At 38.0% G+C, this 20903-nt stretch overlaps 4 protein-coding genes across 5 annotated transcripts; 1 reads left to right on the top strand and 3 right to left on the bottom strand.

Moving 5' to 3' along the window:
• The first annotated feature begins 38 nt into the window (after positions 1-38).
• Positions 39-3880, top strand: LOC148736484 (uncharacterized). The gene is made up of 3 exons (XM_088751739.1): positions 39-1895; positions 2478-2576; positions 3074-3880. Exons 1-3 carry the CDS (start codon positions 423-425, stop codon positions 3572-3574), a joined length of 2073 nt encoding a protein of 690 aa, XP_088607865.1. The 5' UTR covers positions 39-422; the 3' UTR covers positions 3575-3880.
• Positions 3862-6417, bottom strand: LOC148736483 (uncharacterized). The gene has a single exon (XM_088751740.1). It carries the CDS (start codon positions 6017-6019, stop codon positions 4481-4483), a length of 1539 nt encoding a protein of 512 aa, XP_088607866.1. The 5' UTR covers positions 6020-6417; the 3' UTR covers positions 3862-4480.
• A 3274-nt stretch (positions 6418-9691) lies between these two features.
• On the bottom strand, positions 9692-13944 carry LOC111343338 (arrestin domain-containing protein 3). Of its 2 annotated transcripts, none has more exons than XM_022950501.2 (6): positions 13554-13944; positions 12207-12433; positions 11402-11609; positions 11050-11216; positions 10294-10486; positions 9692-9967 (listed from the first exon to the last, which is right to left on the bottom strand). In XM_022950501.2, the coding sequence occupies exons 1-6, from the start codon at positions 13798-13800 to the stop codon at positions 9837-9839; spliced, it is 1173 nt and encodes a 390-aa protein (XP_022806236.2). In that variant the 5' UTR covers positions 13801-13944; the 3' UTR covers positions 9692-9836. The 2 variants fall into 2 exon arrangements, with proteins under 2 accessions (XP_022806236.2, XP_088610134.1); XM_088754008.1 differs by having other exon boundaries at positions 10318-10486.
• Positions 13945-15257: 1313 nt separating this feature from the next.
• On the bottom strand, positions 15258-20577 carry LOC148736482 (arrestin domain-containing protein 3-like). Its single transcript, XM_088754007.1, has 6 exons — positions 20255-20577; positions 18726-18955; positions 17632-17836; positions 16801-16976; positions 15894-16065; positions 15258-15697 (listed from the first exon to the last, which is right to left on the bottom strand). Exons 1-6 carry the CDS (start codon positions 20490-20492, stop codon positions 15489-15491), a joined length of 1230 nt encoding a protein of 409 aa, XP_088610133.1. The 5' UTR covers positions 20493-20577; the 3' UTR covers positions 15258-15488.
• Positions 20578-20903: the final 326 nt, after the last annotated feature.

The following is a 20903-nucleotide window of genomic DNA, read 5'->3' as shown; positions in this document are numbered from 1 at the left end:
TCAACAACTTGCATATTTATATTCAACAACTAAAATTTATGCTCAACAAGATATATTTTTATTCAACAGTTTACAGTTATATTCAACATTTCATATTTATGTTCAACGACACACATTTTCTTTTCATATTCAACCAAAATTATTTTTATTCAACAACAATATTTATTCAACTTCAATAGCTATATTTATTTTACTCAACAAAATTAATTGTTCAACTTCAGTCCAAAATTTTTACCCAACAAAAATAATTATTCAACTTCTACCACGCATAATTATTTAATGACATACCTTCTATTATGACTAAGTGTTCGAAAGTTCCCGGACATTCAAAATATCGTCATTCAACAAAATTCCCCGCCCCTACCCCAGTTAAATACGCTGTATTGCGGACCCAGTGCCCCGACCATTAACCATGAATAGAGATGGCGTCGGAAGACGAACCAGGGCGTGATGTTAGGGAAGAACTGACACAAATTGTGAGAGAATGTGTTCGAAATGAGATCGCTCTTCAACGATCGGGAAGTAATACCTCGTTATTAATGAGAACGCGCGACCTTATAGCAAGTTCAGCAAGATCTGCGAGCCGAGAGATGACAAATTCTATCGCCCCGGGCATCGTTCCATCTTTTCCCGCCACAGCCACCCCGGTTCCTTCTTCTTCGTCTTCTTTTCACAAGGGAAAAAAGAGGCCCGCAGTTGCAACAAATCATCCATGGCGCCTCAAAGGTAAACAGGAGAAACAAATGAAACAAGAGTTACACCCAAAAGCTGTTCATCTCCTCGACAAGCCCGAAGATCTCGATGAAAATGGCTTTGTCCCTGATTACCCAGTTACCGACGATATGATTCTACTGAAAGGTTACTTTGAGCTGGGAACAGGCCAGTCGGAAAGCGAAATCAGAGAAAGCATAACAGAGGTACTGAAGCAGCGATTCCCTTTCGTAAGACCAGATCATTTTGACTTTGTTAAGCGAGAGCGCAACAAAGTAACTACCCCCGTTGTAGGAAAATCTCTTGAATGGAATTATAAACACGTGAAAGAGTTATGTGGCCAGGGAAAGCTTTATATTCGTTTAAATGTCTTAAAAGAAGTCATCGAAGCGTGTGATGAGCCATCACCCATAGTGACTAAAGGTGAGGACGATGAGGACTTGATGAAGTCACCTTTCTTCTCATCAGAATTGTCGATTAATTCCATATCCAAGAAATCTGAGAGTGCACTAGCGAATGCATCTGCAGAGAATGGACCATTTGACCACGGCCTTACTAACATGGACAGTGCAAGTGTATCTGGGGCATGTACCTCTGCTGATTTGCTAAGCAGTAATGTGTCCTTTATTTCCAGTCCAAGCAGGCAGAGTGACATGGCAACACTAGGGGAACTGCTGCCATCTGTAAGTGAGGAAGACCTTGACTCATTAGTGCAGATCATCAACATCTTAGGAAATAAGTTAACAGGAAAAAGAAAGAAACTAGAAGTTGATGAAGATGATCTAATTGAAGATGCTGTGGCCTATTACAAGTCCATTCAGTTTGATGCTTCCTGCCCTTTAAGAATTATCTTTAGAGGGCAGCCTGCCATAGACAGTGGTGGAGTATTAAGACAGTTTTACTCTAACTTATTTGAAGGATTAGTACAGGGCAAGCTACTGCTGCTGTTTGAAGGAGAAGAAGCCCGCAAGGTGCCAAGTTACCAACCACAGGCCGTCATGAGTGGAATGTTTGAAATGGTTGGGAAAATGATTGCCCATTTACTTGTGCAAGGAGGCCCTGGATTTCCATGTCTGGCACTGCCCTGTTTTTATTACCTTGTGACTGGAGATGTCATGTGTGCATTTGCATACTGTGATGTTTGGGATCTTCCATGTCCAATGTCCAGGAACATAGTCTTACAGGTAAATGCTCAGTATGTCTTGAGTGTAATTTAAAGGAAAGCAAAGATTTACCTTAAAACCACAGTAAATCCAGTAAGTGTACACCGCACCTCATGGACACCCCATTAAACAATCCACTCTTTAACATGCCAAAGCAACCAGTATTGGTGGCCAATTTACCATTTCAACTTTGTTGATATATCCAAATTATTTCATTACTCCCACCGACGCAGCCCCAAACAGTTTCTTTCGAAACTATCAGCCAGTATTAGGTAAGCCTCCCATTACTAGAAAATTTATGTGGCAAGTGCTTTTGAAATGGTGGTTGTGGTCTAGGAGTTTTTGTACTTGATAGTATGGAAAAGTAGTGTGGAAAAAATGTGAAGGTGCATTAGTTTACAATCAAGATGCCCTGAGCATTGAAATGCACATGCATGCAAAAAATGTTTCTCATGAAGATTTCCTGGAATGGCTTGCTGAAAGGTGTAAAAGGGCCTACCTTTCACCTATACCTACTATTCAAATAATAAAACTTCTCCACCAGTATATGTACATTCTAGTCATGAGTAATGATTATTTCTATTTCTGCAAATTTATTGAAAGCTAATGGATGTCAACCGTTATGATGAACTGGGAGAGCTAGCCAAGAATGGTGAAGTAATTAATCTGATGGCTAATTGTGGAGAGACAAGTGTTCTGCAGGTAGAATTTAATTTACATTAAAAATATATGGTCTGTCATGCATGTCACCCCTGGCATTGCATAAACTATATTATTCATTCTTGAGATTGTGAAATAGCAAAATCAATGCAGGAATTTCCAGATGTACTTTTACACATGCACTGAGATTTCACTGCTGTCTTGAGTCTGATGGGAACTATTTATAGGATGGTTATACAGTAGCTCTAATATATCAGAAAATTTTCTGAGATGGTATATACATGGCAATTATATATCATTTTATGATTATAATGGTACCAGAGATGATATGGTCATTCCTTTCTCTCAAGTAAGACACCTCATTTAACAGTAATACACTTTCAGAAGATTTATATGGCTACATACTAAGTTTCCATCAATTTTATTCAGTTGATTAGTTTGAAGCCACCTAAGTGCCACCCTATTTGTTTGCTAAAATTTAAGAGAATCATGTTGCATTCTATTAGGACATTGCTGTTAATATCATAATTTTATTTCAGATGTCTACCAAAGGGAAAATAATCCAATCAATAGTCATGTATGAGGTCATTTCAAAACGTAAAATGGCTTTGGATCAGTTGAGAAAAGGATTGATCACCCTTGGTGTTCTTGATGAGATGTCAAAGCACCCACATTTGTTTGAGAGTGTGTTCACCTTTAAACCTGTTGAGCTGACACCAGCAATAGTCAGAGAGTGTCTCAAATATCCAGATGAATTAAGTGACCAAGCACAGGAAATCAAGATGATGATGAATAGATTTGTTGACCAGTCATCAAGTGCCAGGTTGATGCAATTAATGCAGTATTGCACTGGAAGTAAGATGATGCCTTCAGTACAGAACTTTGCAATAAATGTAAATTTTCATTGTGAAGATTACATCTCTTCATCAACGTGCACCTTTACATTGTTAATACCTGATCATTTCCACTCTTATGGTCTGTTTGAACTCTCTTTAAATTCAGCCTTTTCTTCATCTGGAAAGTCTTTTACCTCGGTCTGAACACTGTTAAGTGAATAGTCACGATTGACCTTATGGCCAATTTTGACTTCATTTACAGTGGTAACAACACACACAACTAATGTTGGTGCTGCTTTTCAGTAACTTTCTTTTCAATGTTGTGTTGTTTAATTCACTGATAAGTTTAGTTGTGTTACCTTTCCCAGCAGTATAACTGGTGTTTATGTTTGGTGCTGATTCCTGGGAATAATAGCCATAAATTTGTAATCTTTTGACATACATAAAGTTCATTTTCTGATTTTATTATTGAAAATAACACACAAAACAAGTAATAAATGTGAATCTTTATTGAGTTGCTCTTTAATAATTATTGAAATAAGTGGATCAACCTGAACTATTGTTTTCTTCTTAAAATGCTTTGCATGGGCAAATCATTAAAAATGGAACAGAGTTATAGAATAGGGGTGGAGAGATAGGGATGGGTCAGCTAGTTTGGGTAGCTAGTGCCTCAGTTTTGAGGACGTAGACTTCATCCGAAAAAAAAAAAAAAAGAAGATATAATATGAAAGGTGGCTGGGACTTGTCATTGTGAGAAAATCAGTGCTTCATAGTCATTACCTGGCTATCTGAGTTTCATGATAATTTTAAGCAGGTTCAGTTTGAATGATGTTCCAATCCGCCATGTACCATAACAGTAAAATTCAAAACAGGTGTGTGTCATACCATCAGTTTTTCCTTCAAAAGATACACTGATAAAACACAAATTCAGTTCTTAATCTCTCTTAAGATACCCTCCTGCAAGAAATGGTAGGGATTTGAAAAAAAACTCAGTGGCATTTTAACCTTGTCAATATTGAATACAGCTATGTGTGGGATGATCCCCTGCAGGCATGTCTCATAGGCATTATTGGTTATCATCACATAACCCTAAGTGGCCTTTGTAAGTATTCATTGAGAACTATGGGTGGAAAGCAAGTTTTCTAGAAATTCAAGTGCCCTCTGGAATATATCTATTGCAAAAGCACTTGAATTCCCAAGTGGGTTGATCTCATTTGACAGCCTAGAAATAATGTTATCTGGTAAATTCAAATCCACTTCATTGACTTGGACAGTAGACAGACCATCATCAGGTGGTGGTGGTGCATCAGGGTCAAAACCATACCACTCATGCTCATGCCCACTGATGTTAGCTTCACTTCTGACATCAGCTACTGCAGTAAGTCTTCCATTAACTCTGTCTATCATTCCATTGGACCAGATTTGTTCCGGACTCCAATTTCTTTCAGTTCTTATGGGGTGCTTATTCCAGGCCTCAACAAAGCTGTCAATTGCAGCATTAATTCTGGGCAAGTAGACATAATGAAGAACAAACAAATGTAGGGGGTTGGTAACATCAAGCAAACCAGACTCCTCCATGGATTTGAAAGTGTAGTAAAATACGTTACCGAAACATCGAAATACGTCTCGCCATAAACGCTCTATTCTCTGGTTACGAGTAGAAGTTCCAATAAGTACGGATCCACGATCATGGCCTCGAAATGCATTCATACGTTCCCACGTCAACACGTTTTCTCCTCCAAGGTCAGTTCGTATTCTAGAAGGCCACGAATACTTTTCAACACTCTGCAGAAAAAGACCTTCAACGGTCTCTTTTCTATTGTTTGTAGAACACTTCAAAAAACATATTAAACGAGAATAGCCATCTATACAACCATGTATAACGAAACCCCACGTAATCAAACTGTGATGGCCGTCAATATGCCATAAACTGTTAGGGCCAGGCACTGAATAGGCTCTTCTGGAAACCACTGTTGCCCATCTTAAGCGGCAGTTGATCGGATCAACTCGCGAAATACTGGCTCTAATACGTTGTCTTTGAACATTAATACCTTTACTTCGCAAGTGGCCATGAACCATTGAATACCCCACAAGGCCTCCTTGTACGTTCATGAAAGCTCGCACAATTTCATCAAGATCTGTATTTCCTATAATTGTAAAGCCAGTTTCCTCGCTGATACCAAGCTCTCGTACCCGTCGCCACAGGGTCCAACGAGAGACGAGAAGAAGTTCTGCGATGTCTTTCCACTTAAATCCCAATGCTCTTAAGTGTAGCAAAGTCTCTTCATTGATCTCGTACTTTGGTCTCCCTGGTCCTCCGTTTACTGTACGTTCCGGTGAACTTACCAGATATACTGCTAAGTGAGTACAGTTTGGAGTATTCCTTAACCCCAGTTCTGTCAATTTTCGGCACCAACTGTGGAACAAAACCCTTAAATTTCCAGCAACCTCAGTCAACTCTCCTTTGCACTCATTTACAATCAGTGACACGTTTTCGACAAATTTCGCCGCTGATTCTAAGCAATTGATCACCCTCTCTATAAATGGTCGGGAAATACTGTTTTCTCCCTCTTCACAAACATTTAACAAACTTATAACATCCTCAAAGCAACTGAAGAATGAACCTTCGTCCAGTGTTATGGCTGCCATTTTGATTTTTGGCGCAAATTGAATGATCGGGTTCCAGTCCGTAATCTTCGTATTGGAAGGGAATGGGTTTCATGTTTGGGGGTAGTTCGGGGGTAGGGGCGGGGAATTTTGTTGAATGACGATATTTTGAATGTCCGGGAACTTTCGAACACTTAGTCATAATAGAAGGTATGTCATTAAATAATTATGCGTGGTAGAAGTTGAATAATTATTTTTGTTGGGTAAAAATTTTGGACTGAAGTTGAACAATTAATTTTGTTGAGTAAAATAAATATAGCTATTGAAGTTGAATAAATATTGTTGTTGAATAAAAATAATTTTGGTTGAATATGAAAAGAAAATGTGTGTCGTTGAACATAAATATGAAATGTTGAATATAACTGTAAACTGTTGAATAAAAATAGATCTTGTTGAGCATAAATATTAGTTGTTGAATATAAATATGCAAGTTGTTGAATTTTGCAACATTTGGCTAACCATATCGTTACCTTTATATCTTGTTCCGACAGTGAAGTTTATACTTTTCTAATTGAAAGTGCTGGCCTCCAAAAATACTGACTAAGGATCTTGTGTCGCCATTACACACACTAAATACATTGTGTCATTCGAAAAAGTGGTTAGTTACGTATAGATTTGTATATTCTGGTAGACGTTATTGATTGAAAATTCTCAGTCAGGCATTTTTTTTTTTTAATGCTCTCTCAGAAACAGTTTTTCCTCTTTCATTTTTCGTTGTAGTAACCGAAATACCATTTGAATGACATTGTAACGGTAATTTGTTTAATGAATATGTGATTGTTTTGTGAAAGCATTTTTTTTAAAGCTTTAAAAATCTTATTGATCAATGCAACAAAACGTTTCCTTTTCTTCTTTTTTTTTTTTTTCTTTTCTTTTCTTTTTTGATTTATTAGACACCTTCTTTTTAGGACAAAACCTATAGAGCCCTCACAAAACTTTCGTCTTTCATGAATTTGGAATTAAGCTGCTTTTAATTAACTATTTGCCTAGTACTTTACTATCCCATCCCATCTTCAAGTAAACTTAGATTCTGATGTCGAACCAGGCGCACGCATCGGTCTTCGCACCCTACCCTAGTTGCAAGAGGGCATGGTCGATTTTCCATTTCAAAGCGCCAGAGGTATTATAGGTTTTGGTGTTTAAACATGGAGGACAACAATGTCCCAATAGAAAACACCAAGGAGGTTGATGGACATGTCGAGGAGCGTAGATAGATAGATAGACAGACAGACAGAGAGATAGATAGATAGACAGACAGACAGACAGACAGATAGATAGACAGACAGAGAGATAGACAGACAGATAGACAGACAGAAAGATAGATAGACAGACAGATAGATAGACAGACAGACAGATAGATAAATTTATTTCAATTCGAGATGTACAGTGAGCCAGCGACTCGTACTAAATACATTCGAATATATAAAATTCTACGTCTACAGTTCACTAAAAGTATACAGATACTGTATATTAATATAACGAGAATATAAATTACTTAATATAATATACTTCCTAAAAAAGAATACATAATGTGGTAACATGGTTTCTAGTGACTAGTAAAGTATTGTTACTCGTGATAAATATACTAAAAATAAATGCTTAACATGAAGAACTGGTAATGTAAAAAAAAAAAAAAAAGAAAAGGTCGGTGAGATAATTAGGTAATAAAGTAAACTAAGATAATTAGGTAATAAAATAAACTAAGATATCTAAAGAACGGTAGAGCTAACTCTATTGTTCACATATGTTACATTTGCACAATGTACCACTAGTAAGATTGGTTTTAGTTATAGCTTTTTTAAATTTGTTTATGGAGTCAAGTTGCCTGAGTTTAGTAGGGAGATTGTTCCACATACGAGTAACCAGATAGGTAAATGATTTGTGAGTCCATTTACTGTTCGATATTGGCTGAGCTAGTCTGAGGTTGCCCCCTCTTAAATTATAGCGGCTAAGATGGACTTGAAAGTGGTCTCTTATGTACTTAGGACCTCGCTCAGAAAATAAGGCTTGATAAGCCAGAGGCAAGGAGTGGCATAAACGTCGGTGTTCAAGAGTCTGAAGGTTGGCCGTTTTTAAGACATCTTTATATACATTGTCGTGGGGTACTTTGAAGATAGATCTGAGACCAAAACTATTGGCTTTCTCAAGCTTATCGCGAATTCATTAGTAATTCCAAGTAATAACGTGCTGCAATTTTCAAATTGGGGTAAGACGAAGGCCTTGTAAAGCTTTGCCGCGGTTTCGATGGAGATCACATTCTTTGTTCGTTGGATAGCTGAAAGTTTAGCATACACTTTGTGAAAGAGTGTTCTTGATATGAAGATTCATAGACAAGGTCTGTCAATAGCGACGCCAAGTAGTTCCAAGTATTCTTTCTGTTCAATGGCTTCGTTCTTGAGCATAAAAGTAGGAAAGGTGTCACAGTTACCAAGGATAATAGCCTTAGTTTTCGTAGAATTAACTGTCAGGTAGTTTAGCGTAAGCCAGTCTGAAATTGAGACGAGGTGTTGGTTGATCTTAATTTCCAGGAGGTTGGGAGATGGGTTACTAGCGTACAAGGTAATATCGTCAGCATAGAGTCTGAGGGATGAGTTATCACAGAAAAAGTTGACGTCATTAATAAAGATGTTGAAGAAAAGAGGGCCCAACAGGCTCCATTGCGGGACCCCGCTTTTAACAGTTTGCCAATTGGAGAAGTTTCCGTTTAGTTTTACTCTTTGAAGGCGACAGTGTAGATAAGAGTTAATAAGTTAAACAGAGTTGTCAACCAGACCATACGCATGCAACTTGGCAATAAGTAATCCATGGCAGATAGAATCAATAATATGTTCCAAAGCGTCCCTGGCTTTGGAACATATTAAGTCATACCACTCAAGGGAACAAGGTTTTGAGGAACTACAGAGTGTACCTGATATCAGCGTGACTGATGTAATGGCAACTAAGCCGGAAAGTAGCAAAAACGAAGGCAACTGAGGCTATGTCTAAATATACAGGGTTTATTTGGAACATTTCTCTGTACCCCGCCATGCCTTGTATCGTTCAGTCTTGCACAACATTTGCGAATTAAATCTCTTCTTGATCCATTGTCGAGTTTTACTCCCCTCGCATTCTCTTTCGTCATACGTTAAGAGTAGCGCCAGTAAAAAGGTAAAATTAGTTGAGGACGATATCAGTACCGATATCAAAGTCCTCCATAGTAGAAATGGCGTTCAAGTCCGAGCGTCGACTGAGCCAGAAGATAGGGACATAAAAATCAACAAACCCGTCGAATGTTGCAGGATGTTGCGTACGTTTGACCAGCTCCTGCACAACACCATCCAACAATGTCCCGAGATGATGCAATATTTGACAGGATCTTTATATTTTTTCATAATCTTTTCCGAATTTGCTTAATCTTCTCCGTTCTATTCAATAGTTAACTGCCATTTTATTAATTACTCCCTTGCTCATGAAGCGCCGCTTTAGCAAGCGTGCGCACAGATCAGACATACTGTATTGTTTACAAAACAGAATTTTTGTGTTAGAAGTTTTGAACAAATTTTTACAAGGTACATGGCATCTTTTAATTAAGGAAATTTAGATGTCCTACGGCTGTTATCAAAAACTTTCCCCTCGTAGTTACAAACAGCATCTCGCATTCGTGATTGCGTCTTGAAAGTTACAGTTTGTCTGGCATACAGACCTAAACTTGAGTTAAAACTATTTTCCACCTTCCGGCTTAGTGAGACGTTCATACACATGTTGCTCATGAAAACCATCCCTTCTGATATTGTTGAAAATTCTGAACCAAGACAAAAAATTAGGAAGTCTTCTTGGCATTCGCAGAGAATTGCGGTGAATTGATTGGATCAAGTTCCTCTCCCTTGTTGTAATACACTGCATCATATCTTCTCGTCTGACCTCTGATGCTTTCAGCATAGGGTGGTGGCGCTGAAATAAAAAGTAACACGGATTTAGAGGAGCATGTTCGCGGCAGTTAGGCGTGTTTTCTTCGGAGAGAGAGGGGGGGAGTGTTTAAATGGCTGTTAACTAGTAAGAAAACCCTTACTTAATGACTTTTAACGGAAAAACAACATGAAATAATGAAAAGATTTGGGCGAATTTTTCAAAAAAAAAGAAAAAAGAAAGAAAACTGCGATGTGATTGCGCATTCAAAGAATGAGATTCTGGCCCTTTTCGAGGGAATTTGTGAACTTTCCGACAAGTACCCCGTCACATTTTTGTAGGTGTACCCCTCGGAAAGTAAAACTTCTAACCTTCGCCATGATATGGTGTCATACCGTCAGAATGTTCCAAAGACGTAGAAGGGAACCCCATGAGTGTGACACTTGGTGATATGGAGCCTTTTCGTGATGGCCTGCGAGACGTATTCACTTGGCAAGGAATGGACCCAATTGTGATTGGTAAGTGGACACAGAAGTTCACGGATCCTCGTATCAACAGAGTGAACTGGAAGAATAAGTAAAGAAATAAGCTAAGAGTATAAGGGCAAGCTTAAATTGAGTCTTACGTTAGGTCTGCTTCACTATGCTCTGTAACCAGGAGCGGTTGAGAAAACTCGCGCCACTTTCTCTACCAATCAAATTCAAGACTCAAAGAACCGGTCACTTCAAATTGATTTGTTACTCGTATTTTCCGCACCTAAACCAGTTTGTTTCTCTATCTTGAGCACCCATTTCCTCCTGTCCTATTGCCCAATTAATTCGAAATGCACTCTTTGATATTCAAAATAAATGCGGCTAGTTAATTAATGCAATGTCTAAAATTAGCTCCACCGTAGATCAATTGAAAAAAAGAAAAAAAAAAAGAAAATAAATAATAATGATAATAATAAAGAACAGAAATAGCGAGGTGGGTAAAACGGAAAGAAGAAAAGACATATGACCAAAGAAAATTAGAACGAAGCCTGGAAGATTTATGCGGGTTTTCGACGACAAGTTAGAAAAATTTAGATTACGTTGTCTTTCGCTTACTGGAACCTTAGAAAAACGACCGTGCACGGGAAAATTTACCTTGATTTGGTACGAAATCTTAATACTCCTGCAATTCTTCATAGTTGGTGTTAAGGATGGGATGAGAAATGGCACCATTTCAAAGAAATCATGTTCTTCTGTGTTGGAAGACTTACTACCAGCTTTTGTGAAAGTTGCAATAGTTTCAGCACTGAAAGTTGTTTTACCTGAAGAAAACAGAAAAAATATGAGTTCATATGAGACATTACTTGTGCAACGAATGAAATTAACAACGATGGTGCTTTGCTTATCACCACGGCGTTCGCCAATCCGCATATGCGAAAGGAATAACTTACTTGTGAGTTAAATTCTAAAGACTGAGAATACTCGTAAGGGAGAATATCCCGCTCACCTCCAGATGCGACGAATACAGTGTCCTTAATGAGCTCTAACTCAACTCCAAGAATCCTGTGTTTCGATTGATTGTTAGCGTAGACTGTCACTGTCATAAGTTCACCTCCACAATAGGCTCCTCTGTCTGTCCTGACTGTGACACTCAGTGGACCAGAGACACAGAACAGGCAACCCATCGTCCGGTCTTCCTGGATTTGAGCTGGGCGCTTTATATGAAACAAAACATGACATAGATAACTCTCTTTTCAATCCAATCATGTTTTGTTTCAACACAACCAAACTAAGACTAAGGCAGCCTATGGGGATGGTCTTCTGCCCTATGGAACAGAGCTGCGTCTCAAAACCCCTCCCCAGTCCTTCTTCTCCCCGGTCGTTAGCTGAACGGCGATGTAGAGGAAATTTCCAATTTTTTATATGGGTGTCAAAAAGTTGAGCAACGAGGTTTGTAAGTGTGTGTATATGTGCGAGTATCTGTGTTTTTTTCTTTACTCTTCTGCTCTCTCTTGGCATTTGATTGAATGGTACTCGGGGTTCAAATTCTTCGCTCCGACGAAAGGCTAACGCTCCAAACGTCAGCTTTTATAATCGTAACGGTGGCCAATTTACCATTTCGACTTTGTTGATATATTCAAATTATTTCGTTACCCCCACCGACGCAGCCCCAAACAGTTTCTTTAGAAACTATCAGCCTTTGTTCAAATTCTTTGCCACCAGCATTACCACTGTTTGTGTAGCCATGCATTCACTTTATAATTATATATTCGTATATTTTATACTGTACAATGATTGGTGCATGATCTTACAAGAAACTCCGGCTGATTCACATCAATCCTCTCCGTGACCGTGAACGGTTCTACGACCTTAATTTCGTCTTTCCACGGCCGATCAAGAATGATTTTGAGCCAGTACTTCACGTGGCCATGCTTTCCTTCAAATGTGCTGGGAAGGTTATCTTCTGGAAGCCGAACCTCGAATGGAAAGGAATGCTCCCCACTGGGCAGGACTGGATTTGCACCAATTTGACCAGGAACTGTAAGAGATTCATTTCAAAGTAGACTGAGGCCCCGTTTCTATGGTTTAGGGTAACCGAGACAACCCTCTCCCCGTGACAACTTTACGGAGCGTTTATATAAAATTTTACATCTGCTGACCCTCGTTCGGTCAGGTCAGGTTACATTTCCAACAAAGTGGCGGACTAAAGGAAAAGAATAGCTGTAAAACGCACGGGCTCTGGTTATAATGTTCGCACGCATTTTCTGTTCTAGTTGTCTCGTCTCGGAAGGGCGAGACAAGGTGTTTACATGAGAAAAAATTGTCTAGCCTGCTAGGGTTACCCTACCCGCTGAGGTGAGACAACTCAACCCTCCCCCCCCCGCCGCCTTCCACCCGAGTTGTCCCACCTACCCGAGACGAGTTCACAGTTAACCTCATGTGAAAACGGTCGGCTAAATTTTGTAAAGAAATAATTGAGGGTTGTCTCGGGTACCCGAGACCATATAAATGGGGTCTGAAATTAGATTCCAGCGTCTGTTCAGTAACTCCGCCATAGATCACAGATGACGTCTAAATGTGAGGAAAACAAAGAAGTGACACACAGCCAAGTGTGTAACTGCAGTTTAGAGATAAACAGATCTTGCCCGAATGTGACTGTATCGGTTTTGCAGGCTCGAACTCGAACGAATTTTATTGAAAGTTCTCGAAGATTACATTTGCACAAGAAAGATATTTTTACTTGAAGTGAGCCGAGGGTCGGATATAACCTGTTGACCAAAATCTTTCAATCCATCTAGATCTCTCTAAAGACGCGCAAAGATCTGAAAAGAAATTCACGCTCTTACATTCCTTTCATTTGCATTAGTGAAACTTAATTACTAAATATTATTGAAGTGAACGAGGCCATACTGATAACAGTTCTGATGGAAGCTTTTATGAAGCAGTGTGTATTTTATGCCCAGCAATGCATTTGCAATTAATATTCGGATTGCCAGTAAGACAAACGGCAAACTTGCAAATTACACCTCAATGAAAAATTGAAGTAGCTTCTGACTCAAGAGCCAGCTGATGTTTACGGATCAAAATCGTGATCGATGATCCATTTTAAAATACCCGCAGTATTCAATATTTACAAGCTAAGTACAACTGCTACTTACCCTTTCCATAAACTGTTACTGCAATGTTTAAGTACTGCTCATAATTCGTGTAATTACGAGTTCCAAGTCGCTTCTTTCTTGCCGCCTCGGACCAGGAAACCTTTGCTTCCCCATAAAACTCGATGCGAATTTCTCTGACCGTCAATTCTTCATTTGTCTTTAAATATACGTCGCCGTACACAACATCTCCAGGATAAAAACAACCATCTCCGTAAATTTCAACCGCAAATAACTCTATGTTTTCCATAATAGCTCTATCATCCTACATGATAAAGTTTAGCTCCAAGATTGAGTTGTCAAACGAAAGCATTTTCTCAGTTGCTCGCTCTCAAAACGGTGGCGTTTAGACATATTCGCTTGTTGTCCTTTCTGGTAATAAATACAGAGACAGAACCACCAAAGCGGAAAAACTTGTACACAAATTTACATATTCTAATTTTCGCATATTTGCTGATGGGTACAAGAGCTTGGAGACCCATTGATTTTCTGATAAAAAAAAAAAAAAAACAAACACGCGGCCAGTTGAGGAAAAACATCAAAATTCAGCAATGCTGAGGGAGGGTAAATGGGAATTTTTGTGGGAAGAAATCGCCCACCACAAATAAGCGTGGCGCGGAAAAATCTTCTAACTGTAAGTCAACTTCTCTTCAGAAGCATACAGTACATTAAGCTTTTCAGCTTTATGTGTGGTATGATCAAAGACAAGTTTCCGGCTAAACCCCCCTTTCCGTTTCTTCTCGGGAGGGGTATGGGGGACGGCTACACGTAGGTTACGAAAGTGATGACTGTTTACACTCGGTTCAGTGGTGAAACATTGTTAAAAACTGGAATCTCTCGCAAAATTGTGGGAAAATTGCAATACTGCACTAAAAATATCGCGGATCAAGCGACCGCGTTGCTGCAAATCGATTTCCGTGCTTGGGATTTTAGTTGTTGAATTTTAATTTTATCTTCGTTTAACTTAATTATTATTTGAATAACTATTTTTATTACGCTATGGAACTTTTTTAATATTCAAACAACACTCTTTTTCTGATTACTGCCCTACTAGATGATTTTCAATATATTAACATACCAAAGTAAAAGACAAATTCTGAATAAATCGCTGAATTATTTTTCCGCTGGACTGTTCAATGTCATAAACCTACAGCAAAATGTATTTGTCGGCAAAGTGCCGCTCAGGGGAAAGTAAAAAAAAAGCTAATCCGAACTATAAGACATTATTCTGAAAATCACTATCAATGATCAATGATAAAGAAATGATAAAGGAATCTTTATCTAATTCATTACCGAGCTCAACATTCACCAGCTTCTAATTCTAATCTTCGAATTCTATTTAAGATCTTTTACCTCATCTAGAACCAACAACTTAAATAAATATGATTTGTCACGCAACGAAAATACACTTGCCTTATTTGTAGAATATCTAAAATCACAAGGCATCATCTTGATTGAGACTCCACCAAATGAATCAAATTCTCATTTCAAACAGAATATTAAACTGAAATGAGAAAAAGTTTGCTCTTATTTCAAACACCTATCTCCACCACACTCTCATCAAATTGAAAGCAATTTTCAATTATAGGAGTCCAAAGAAGTCCTGCACTGCACTGATTTTACTTTGCTTCTCTCTGCGATTGGTCAAGTGAAACCAACGGCAAAATAAAACCAATGGCGACTTCTCCACCCTTGTTCTTTCTCAGCTTAATCATAATATATTGCATTTATTTTTCTTAAATATATACTACCGGGCTGACGTTTTTTTGACATATTCGAGCTGGAGGTGATTTCTACATGCCACAAATTTTTTTTGAAAAGGAATAGAAAACAATTGACTCAAATATTTTGGCGTAGATGAGCTTTTCCCAGCGACAACAAGTAAAAAAAGTAATTCGATACGTGACGTGGTACAAATTGATCTGAACGATGTCAGAATTAAGGCAGAGGCACTTTACTAGAAGAGTCTTGTGGCTGTCGAGCGGCAGAAGCCGCCGCAGAGTCTTGGCTCGCAGCAGAGGGAACCTCGTAATCACTAACAAATGGATACATTGGAGTGAAGGTTGAGTCGCTCATCATGTCGTTGGAATCATTCTCATCACGAACAGACACCCCACCATACACACATTCTGTGTATGATGGAAGAACTGAAAAGAAAGAAAAAATCACTAAGAGAAGATTTTGAGCAAAGACTTAAACAAAACCTATTGTTTGTCATATTTATAACTCTAGATGGAGTGCTTTAGTGCAAATGTTCACAGATGAGAAATGAAATGTTTTTTTTCCCTCAAAACCCATCTCCTTGCACTTAAATCCTGCTACATAGTCAAAATAACCACTTACCCACACTAGGACATGGCTGACCTCCTTCAGAGTAGGGGGGAGGGGAGAGTGGTGGAGCTGAGGGTTCCAAAGATGTAGGGAGAAAAGGTGGTTGGTAGGGTACAGAACCTATTGTTAATGGTACAGATAGAACAAGGTCCTTTGCTCTCCATCCACTGACATGGAGGATAAACTGTGGGAGAAAAAAAATTGAATATCATTGCCTTGCACTGATTATCTGCTAACTATGAAAACCCATGATAACATTCTGAGCAGCAACCTTATATATAACCTTGTAGGCTATCGAGAAATTATTTTGCATAAGGTATTGTGTCTATTGCATAATCAAAGTGTGCAATTTAGCTTTTTCTATTGAAGGGCACCATGTAGGTGCACATGCTACTGAGAAATTCGTGTATTCTAAAATATTAATGTTTTGTGTTACCGGTAATCCTCTTTTTTGTATGAGGCAGTTAAGTTGAGCGTGACGTTTGTGCAGAAGGGAAGGATTTTGGATGTACATGTTTAGCCAAGTTCGTGGAAGCTTCTCTGAGAATTTCTATTAAGTTCAATTCATGTTATTGTTAAAATTATATGTTAATTTAGTAGTCTGAGAATTTAAAGCCTGAGGAAGTCTTTAAATAAGCCAGAAAAAATCCATCATGCGACAATGACAATCAAAGCTAGCATATTAAAACAGGAAATGCAATCCGGAAACCATAAAAGTCTATCTTTATCATTAAAAATTATATGGCAAATTTTTCCAAATAATGTTCTTTCAAATGTAGAGATAAATGTTGATAACTAATTTTTATCTTAAAAAATCTTAAATTACTATAATTTTTATATTAATGTGGCATTATGTAACCTAATAACACAGCTCATTGCACAAGAGGCAATTCATGTTTGATACATAATATAACATTACCTTTGCTTCATATGATATCTTAATACAGCTACAACTGGACATTGTGGGGGGGAGGGAGGGAATTCTTAGAGGCAACATCTCCAGATGATGATCTCCAACACCTCTAATCTCCTCTCTTTTTTGTGAAGCCACAGTTTTAATTGCACGTTTTGCTGATATTTTACCTGACGTCAAACCTGGAAAAATGAAAGAAATTTATCAAAATTAACTTTTTTAATAGATAACAAGTACTTATTAAAAAATACTAAATACTGCTCTTCCGGATTTTCATTTTCCTCAGCTGTCACAAACGAAATACATGAGATTGTAGGGTAGTTACAATTATGTTTGGTTACATTATAAACTAAGAAAGTTAGTTAGAATATTGTACTTTTTAGTTTTTTTTCTTCTGAAAACAAGCTGTTCAAAAAGTTCTTTTCCCAGGATGGAGCCACTAGACCCATAGCGGCCAACCCCTTCCCATGAGGACAAGGTGTGGCTTGCCATCTGTCCTCACTCATAAGTCCAAATTGGTTTAAGACTCCCACTCCCCCCCCTCCCCCTCCATCCCCTCTCCTCCCAGAGAAATGGGATAAAACAAATTTAAGACACAGTTTACTGCAATTCAAGATTTTCTTTTTTCTTTAGTATATAATACGTAGGACTGTGCTACCATGAAAAGAGGGTAGCAACATTGATTTCTTAGTTTTTTTCATTTTCATCCTTCCACAACTGAGAAGAATATTCCAGCAGCTGCAGGCTATTTTAAGACTTGCAACATTAGGCTACTTCACTTTACGCACTCTATTTCAACTAACCTCACCTGGCTGTTCTACTTTTAATCGAACTTACCACTCTTGATTGTGTAAACTGAAATTTGATGCAGAACAATCTCTGCACCATTGAGTCTGCAGCCTGATTGGTTGTTAATAAATGCTGAAAATACAATGGATTCCCCTGGACAATAACCTCCTCTGTCTGTCTGAACAGTCGCACTAAGAGGACCAGAGAAGCAAGCAAATCCGTATTGTTGTTCTTTTTCAACTTGACAAGGTTGCTAATTGAGAAGATAAAGCATTGAAATTTACAATATTATAATCCCATTCAAAATTAAATTACTGGTTATTCAAGTTATTGTTAAGACTGACAGTTGTCTTTTTTTGTACTCAAAAGGCATTTTAATGTCAAAGTTAAATATCACTCAGTAGCATATAACACAGAAGTGAAGAATGCTTTTCACATGCACTGTGGGCTAGTTCAGAGGTGATTAGCAAGTCCTATTCATCCTTAAGCTGCCGAAGAGCCAAAATCACACATCGAGTGTAAAATGTCTGACCATTTGCTCTTTAAATTCACAGAAATAGACTAATTTTTGGAGTGTTCTAGGACAATCATTCACCTTAGTGTAAGTGAACTTCTGGATATTTACCTCAGTGAATAATTGTTAAACATTGTTATACATATTAATTAGAAGTGCAAAGCAGGAAACCAATTAAGCATGGAAGACTAGAAAGTTCTCCTGCCTCAAAGCAGAATTCTCAGGCTCAATTTTGATGACCTTAAATCTATTTTCTATTCATACATGTTAAAAATATTCCCTTGGCAATTTACAGGATACACCATTATCCTCCTCCTGCATTACCTAACCCTACGCTCTTAAACACCAATATGCATATTCTCCATACTGTTCTCTACACAAATGCAAGGGCAACGACAAGGAGAATTTGTTTGACAATTTATTAAGAGCGTCTTTACTTGGTGATCATTTTCTTTAATGCCATGACTTTTAAGTTTGATTCAGCAGTGATACTGTGTGGAAAAATTAGATGTTCTGAGGGGTTGAAGGGCTTTGGTTAAAAGGAAATACCAGTTTTATAGCAGACAATAGACTGAGATTCAAGATGGTAAAATATCTATTAGCCATTTTATTGTGAGTTAACACTTACCAATAAGCCTGGTGTTAGATTTATGTCAACACGTTCAATAACTGTGAACACTGATTTTGTTGTAATGTCAAATCTCCAAGGACGATCAATGAAAGCCTTCAGCCAGTATCGCACATGACCAAAGTTTCCTTCAACTGATGTTGGCAGGTTATCACCTGGCATGTGAAACTGGAATGGAAAGCTGTATTCTCCAGGTCCTAGCACTGGATTTTCTCCAGACTGCTCAGGTGCTAAAGGAAGAGTGGTTCATTTTAAATTTATTGAAAAAATTGCTTACATTTTTTTAGTATTTCTTAGAGGTAAAGTACAAGCGCCGGACTGTTGTGAAGGAGGTCGAGGGTTCAAGCCCCGGCTGGACCAACACTCAGGGTCTTAAAATAACTGAGGAGAATTTGCTACCTTTCTCTAATAACAAGAAATGGATAGATATTCTAGTCTTCTTGGATAAGGACGAATAAACCGTAGGCCCCGTCTCCTGCAGGGTTAGGGAAAGGAGACATTAATTTCCCATGCATGAGATTACTGTGTGGTGGATGTCCTCCCCTGGGGTGGGATGCGTGGGTTTACTGGGCCCACAGTAATTGGCGCAAGCTGTTACGGTGTACCTGCCTGTCGGCAAATCTAATAAATTTACAAATAAATTAATTGGTTGATGAAAAAACAGCTCACAAGTCTTCAGTGTTTAAAGTTGAAGTAATATTTTAAAAATGTTTTATACCATATAATTTTAAGTGTTTCACTACTCAAGTACAGCAAAATCATGGCAGGTGACTAAATCTCTGCTTTGCTCGTGATCATTTTGTTGACACTGGGCTTTTAGTTGTTCTGTATGGAAGAGTTCTGTGGTGATGCTTTATTTGAAACAAAATTAATGAATGTTTCCTTGTCAAATGTTACTGATGCGCAATACAAACAAGAAATTTATACTGCCTTCGTGCAGTATCAACTCACTAAGTGAAAGTAATTTTCATGTTCTAGATCGCGAAATTGTTATAAATACATAAAATAGCTGAAGTTGAATAACTGTGAGGAATTGACATGGTTTGTTGCTACTCTGGTTTAAAGATTTAATGAATGGGTACAAGCAAATCATCAGCTGACACTTTGAATCACAAAGTCTGGTTCCCTCAGTTCAAGCCTTGGAGTCAATGCTTCTTTAATAAGCAAGTCAAACCTCTTTATTTCCATTGATCAGCGTTACTCGATATTTTTTAAATGCATGGAGCTTGTAAATTATACAAGAAATCTCTAGAAACCTTGGTCAAAATGAATTCACCAAGACTATGAAAAAATGAGTCTACCACGACGATAAAAAAAATCATCTGACAACCATATTGCTAATCCTTACCACATCCATGCACTAATGACAATCATTAAATAAACATTCGATTTTTAAATTAGATTATTGTTTTCTCTTCCAATTCCAAATATGTCATCGGCTCTTTCAATTTATGGTATGTTAAGTTTAGAGTAAATCGGCGAAGATCTTGAAGCCGTGTAAATAACGATATAAGTGCCTTATGACTAACCTTTCCCATACAAAGTGGCTACCAAATTAATGTACTCTTCACTATTGGCTGAGCGCTTTCTACTGTGATCTCGGCCAGACAAGAAGACCTTTGCTTCTCCATGGAATTCCACTCGAATGCCGCGAAGTTTAAGTTCGCTGTTTACCTTGACGTTAACATTACCGTAGATGACTTCACCAGGGAAGAACGTTGACTTATCTCCCTGAAATACAACTCTAAAAAAATCAACTTTCCCCATTAGAATATGTACTGCTCTTAAAGCTGAGTAGGCAAATTGACAGCCATTTTATAAAAGCCGGAAGAGTAAAGAAAATTGGAGGGGGTTCGAAAAAAACACTAGTACCCAGACTACCCTATCTTTGCTATTTTTGGTATGTCACGCAATACACAAGAACATCTCGTCAATAAGAAAGGAAAATAAACAAATAAATAAATGAATAGTAAAAAAAAAATAGCACGAAAGGATAGATGATAACATGGAAATACTAGATGAATAAACAAATGATGAAACTGCAAAAAACAAAACAAAACTAAACAAAACAAGCTCTTTTTATCTTCCTTTAGGCCCTCAAAGATTGTGCAGATAAAATTAGCGTATCATTGTACTAGCATTGCCCGCTTTTTTTCCAAATTATACTAAAAATTATGC

The sequence above is a fragment of the Stylophora pistillata genome, chromosome 3 (genome assembly GCF_964205215.1).
Source record: "Stylophora pistillata chromosome 3, jaStyPist1.2, whole genome shotgun sequence".
Classification (NCBI taxonomy): domain Eukaryota; kingdom Metazoa; phylum Cnidaria; class Anthozoa; order Scleractinia; family Pocilloporidae; genus Stylophora; species Stylophora pistillata.
This window is presented reverse-complemented; position numbering and strand designations above follow the sequence as displayed.